General features: G+C 39.3%; 1 protein-coding gene across 1 annotated transcript in view; it reads left to right on the top strand.

The window, feature by feature from the left end:
- Positions 1-931: 931 nt before the first annotated feature.
- Positions 932-5324, top strand: part of LOC107704308 (eukaryotic translation initiation factor 4H-like) — an 18318-nt gene continuing 13925 nt past the window's right edge. Inside the window, exon 1 of the mRNA XM_016507201.1 lies at positions 932-1060. Within this exon, the coding sequence (XP_016362687.1) occupies positions 996-1060 (65 nt within the window). The 5' untranslated portion in view covers positions 932-995. The remainder of the gene's footprint in view (positions 1061-5324) is intronic.

Below are 5324 nucleotides of genomic sequence, written 5' to 3'. Positions count from 1 at the left end.
ACCAAATATTAAGATGTGTGCAATGCATTTTACGGAGGACGAGGACTGTTTCCTGATCCTGGGAGAGTAGCCTACAATCAGGCACGGCGCCAGAATTTCTTCTCTACCGGTGCTAAGGGGGGGGCTAGACCAATATGTGGGGGTGCTAAGAAAATAAATGATATTGATGACGTCAGAGTTACTTCATAAAGAAACTGTCGTTTTTTTTTTTTAAATAAAAGCAGCTATGGGACACACCATATTCAACAGAAGTGTAGTTTTAATTTATATTTTGCCAACGAATAGGCAAATTCATCAAAATAGATATAATCTTAATACAAGTGACCATAAGACAACGACAAAAACTTTTTACATACAAAGGAAAGACTTCAGAACTGGACAGCACCCATGCGTTTACACGCTTGAGGTATTCGGCCAATCACAACGCACTGGATAGCTGGCCAATCAGAGCACACCTCGCTTTTCAGACGATGAGCTTTGTAAAAATCGACGCGTTTCAGAAAGGCGGGGCATAGAGGAGAAACAATAATGTACAGTATGTGGAAAATAATGTGTTTTTTGAACTTTAAACCGCATAAACACATTTCATTACACCAAATACACAAAATAATGTTATTTTTTAGCAACGTCATATGACCCCTTTAAAAGATTCTAAACTCTGAATCAGAATCCCCACCTATCATATGTTCCACCAAAAGATTTAGCTGGTAACACATTAAAGATCGCATGTCGAGTCTATTCGCTGTTGCCCGATTGAAAACCCGTCCATTATTCACATTAAAAATGTTTATTTGGATCTAGATGACAAAACGAATACACATACGTCATATTCTGCTATTTTATACCTGTTTACGCTATCATTACTCAAATGTATTTTATGAACCTCCGAATGGCACGTCTCAGGCACGCAGAGGACAGCTAAAGCTCGCAGCCGTATATTTTGGGGTCCTTCAGCCTCAGACTGCTGCTGCTTTCTCAGGACAGCATCTTCGTCAATGGCGGATTACGATAACTACGATGACCGGGATCGGGCTTACGGGAGCTTCGGCGGGGGGAGAGGGTAAGGAAGCCCGCATGAGAGGAGCGGTGAAGCGTGCGTCTGAGCGTGTATGGCGGGAGGCTGCGGGTGTGAGCGCAGGTTTGCGGGAGATCGAGCGGGTGTAGGCCACGCAGCAGCGACGCGCTCCCGCTGTGATGAATGAAGGCCGGGCACGAAACTCAGCCCACATGGGCTTCATGTCTCACGGCCGACTCAGCATTGCAGTGCCCGCAGACGTTATGTAAAACGTTCCTGCTCGCTGGTCTCTGTTGAATATAGTTATTGCTGTCAGAATTGGTTTGAACGATCAGTGCGGCAGCGTGTTGGCGTGTTTTAACACGGTCTGCACTGGGCCTCGATCAGGGCTTTGACTCGCATCTATATTTCCCTGCTGTTTTGAACCCCACTGCATTGCTGCTCATGAGTGGAATTGTTCTCATTCCACAAAAATACCGCGGTACTTCCATCTTTCTGGACGTGCGAAATGCCACGCAGATGAAAATGATCACGTCCATATACAGCATATTTTTTTTTTTAGCTCGCGCTGTTCTCGGATCAGCAGCGCATGTCAATATCCACTATGATAAACGGGGTTTATTGTGTTTTCCGACCCTCAGATCGAGCTGATGGCATGCACATGTTTCAGATGGCTTTATTTGCATACAGGCGCGCTGTCTCTCACTGACATGCGTGGCATTTATCATTTATTGCATATAGAAACAGAAAGTGCGTGCTTATTTGAGGTGTGGAAACCTGGCTAAACGAGTCCTGTTTTGCACTTCAGGCTTCCCTGACCATAATGCATTATTGCTAATGAGCAAAAAAACACGTGTTGTAAAGTAATGTGCTGTCATCGCACACAGATCGCACTGTGCGCAAACACAGACTTGCACTGCGTTTGAAGCCTCACTGCTAATAGAGAAACGCAGGAAAGATAGAAGTAATTCATACATAAAATATATTTTTTCTCTCTCTCTCTGGCCCGTAAATGAACACCGACTTGAAATATTTTTTTTTATTTTTCAGAAAGCCAGCGCTTTTATCCACAGTGGAGACTGAGCTGTGTGCACAGTTGCCAGGTTGAGAAAAGAAGTAACACACTTAGCAGATATTTCTGTATTGCTCCAAGTGTGGAGCTCTGAATAGGCGATTATGTGTTTTGATATCAGGCAACCCCACAGCCCTATCACCTGTGTATCAGTGTACCATGGTATTTCCATCTGGTCACTAACCCGACACAGCACTTGATGTCAGTTTTGATGTCACGTGGGTTTTTGATGAATGTTTCTGTGCCAGTAGCAGTCATGTATCATTTGCTGCGCACAGCACAGGTCTGAAAACACCAGACGTGCAGAGATGTCATGCTATACGCTCGGCTCAGGCCTCCATCTGACACCAGAGGAATGTCCCCAGTACACTGGATCCCTGCAGAAGATTTGCTTTGCATGGGGTTTGATCTGCTATTACAGACAGAAAATAAATTAAGCAGATGCGTTCTACAATATTTCTGTCCAAGGCACGTTTTGCGTCTGTCCAGTAGCTGCTGCATTTTGCACTTTTAGTTATCACACTTTGTTACCAATGTGTGGGCCAAGCCAATATGATATTTGGTGATTTTTAAGAATCTCGGAATCAGCTCATAACTGTCCAGTGTGCAGACTAACAGAAGTGATTGCACATCCTCATGCCAGTTATATACAGACAGCCTTTTCAATAGGGATGGGCGTATCGATCCGAAGTATCGATATATCGATACTAACGCAAGTATCGAAAGTATCGATACTCAAACAAAAAATATCGATACTAAGGTGCGCTTTATTTACTAGTGGTTTTGTTTATTTAACAAAAATAATAATAATAATAATAATGCGTACAATATGCATTGAATTGGACGAATAACCTTTGTTAGCGAGTAATGGTGTAGGATATAACTATTTTCCTGCTCTTCTGAACACGCAAATATTGCAAGACAGAACTAATGAATCACAGAGAGCGTTCACTCACTGCTGACAGTGCATTCAAACAGGGCTGCGTTTCCCAAAAGTATCATAAGTAAGCATTAAAGCTTTTGGGAACGGCAGCCCTGAACAATGCGTATCAGAGAACAGAAATAAAAACATAAATGTTTGAGTTATTTCACAATAAACAAATTGAAATTGTAGCCTACATAGTTTGTGCAATTACAATTATTTAAATTGAACGTTGAACGATAATATTGATCCTGTTCTATTCTGTAATGTTAATAGAAATCATACACTGTCAGAATAAAAAGGTTGCATTTAATGCATGCAACAGCCATTCACTGGCAGTCCCTAATGGCAGTACAAAATATTGCACTAAATCAAAAGTTCAAATGTTACAAATAAGTTAGAATATTAATGTTGTAAGTTTAAAATAGCTGGGCTAAGATATATAAAAAATTTTATGACTGCAGAAATATGTTAATTCAGTATACACATTATCCCACCGGTTACAATTGTGACTGACCATAAAATAAAATGTTTCACACACTTTTTCAAAAAAAAAAAAATATTTGATTATTTCAAAGGGTTACTAATGACGCATCATTTGGATATTTTCATGTCTGGGAAAAAATTGGGATTAAATGGGTTAAAATGCATTTTAAACAAAGTTAAGTGGTTTTCATTACCCATTTTACTCTTAGTAATTTAATAATTTAATACATTTCATAATTTAAAAGTTTAGTGCAGAAGTATCGAATCGGTATCGATATCGACGATACTGCCTTGAAAAATATCGGTATCGTATCGAAAACAAAATAAGGGGTATTGCCCATCCCTACTTTTCAACATATAATGCTCATTTTTAGTTTCAGAGACCTACATTTTATAAAAACGTTGATGTGGAAAAGTGCTTAGCACCTCATCAGGGTCTAAACCAGAGGTGCCCAAACTTTTTCTTATGAAGGGCCAAAAATCAAACTTGGCTGTGGACTGAAAATAAGAATTGCATTATACCAAACTATATTATATTTAAATTAAAGTTTCCATGGTTTCCATCACTTACGAGTTTGTAATATTTAAAAATGAATTCATAAAAAGAAAACATTACTCTGTAATCTGCTTAATGCAGTTTTATTTTCAAAGTTTTATTTTTCATTGAAAACATAGAAACAATCACATGTATAGTACAGTAGAGTTCAATGCCTAAAACAGCTATTCAAGAAAAAAGGAGTACAGCCATACGCTTGCAAAATTAGTGACCTCTAATGAGAGACATGAAGCAAGTACTTATTTTTCAGATGATTTCCAAATCGGGCTGCAGCTGAATTACTGACAAAGTCAGGATATTATGTAGGTAATAGTCCGTTAGTTTGCTTCTCATTTTATACTTGTTCAAGTAAATAAAACTGAAAGTTTGTTAACAGAGGAAGGTACGGCCAAACAGAAATAATATCACTTGCGCTTGTTTGCACAGGAACTTCGTCAGGAAATTTAGCTGACAGTGATTTCGAGTGGATCAATCACGATATTAACGCATCATTATTATTATTATTATTATGCTGCTATATAAAGAGGCTTTCCAAACGTGCTGATATTTCAGCAGTATCAGCTAGGGCTGCCACGATTCGTCGATTCTATTCGACTATTCGATTAAAAAAGTCCTCGACTTAATTTTGCCTGCGTCGACTAACCGGCAAAATACCGGAAGTGGCACATTCCACGGACGCGAATCCATAAAACACATTATTAGACTGTTTCCCAAGGCTGCATGACATATTAAACCCACTTAAAAATTATAATTAAGCATAACTGTGAATGCACAAACGCTACGATTTAATGAAATAATTATGTGATGTAGGTGTGTAGGTTAAGTACATACGTCACACAGCGGCTCCGTTCACAGTAAATGCTGTTCCACAGGAACTGTTATCATTTACATGTGTGGAGCGGCTCAAACTCCATCTGTGCATGTTGTTGTGAGTTTGGGTTTATTATAACGTTCATCTGGGAACGCAACGTGCGCCATTTCATCAGATTTGTAAGGTAAATCATTTATAAATCCACGCAAACACAGGAGAATACATCATTATCTCGCGGTTTCAAAATAAAAGCTCAAACCCTCACTCTTGAGTTTACACGTTTTGATGTCCACATATTCATTAAATTACAGTGGCTATAACATTTCTGTCGTAAAGAAATGGCCAAATATTAAAGATTAAGTGGACATTTGAATTAAATGATGCTTGGTAAATATTAAACAAGTTTTAGATCGCACATTAATGTGTAAAAACAATCATCAGGCCGTTGGCGCCCCCTGCAGG

This window comes from Sinocyclocheilus anshuiensis, unplaced genomic scaffold, assembly GCF_001515605.1.
Source record: "Sinocyclocheilus anshuiensis isolate Anshui unplaced genomic scaffold, SAMN03320099.WGS_v1.1 scaffold1493, whole genome shotgun sequence".
NCBI classification, from domain to species: Eukaryota; Metazoa; Chordata; class Actinopteri; order Cypriniformes; family Cyprinidae; genus Sinocyclocheilus; species Sinocyclocheilus anshuiensis.
Note: the sequence above shows the minus strand (reverse complement) of the source record. Positions and strands in the feature narration are given on the sequence as shown.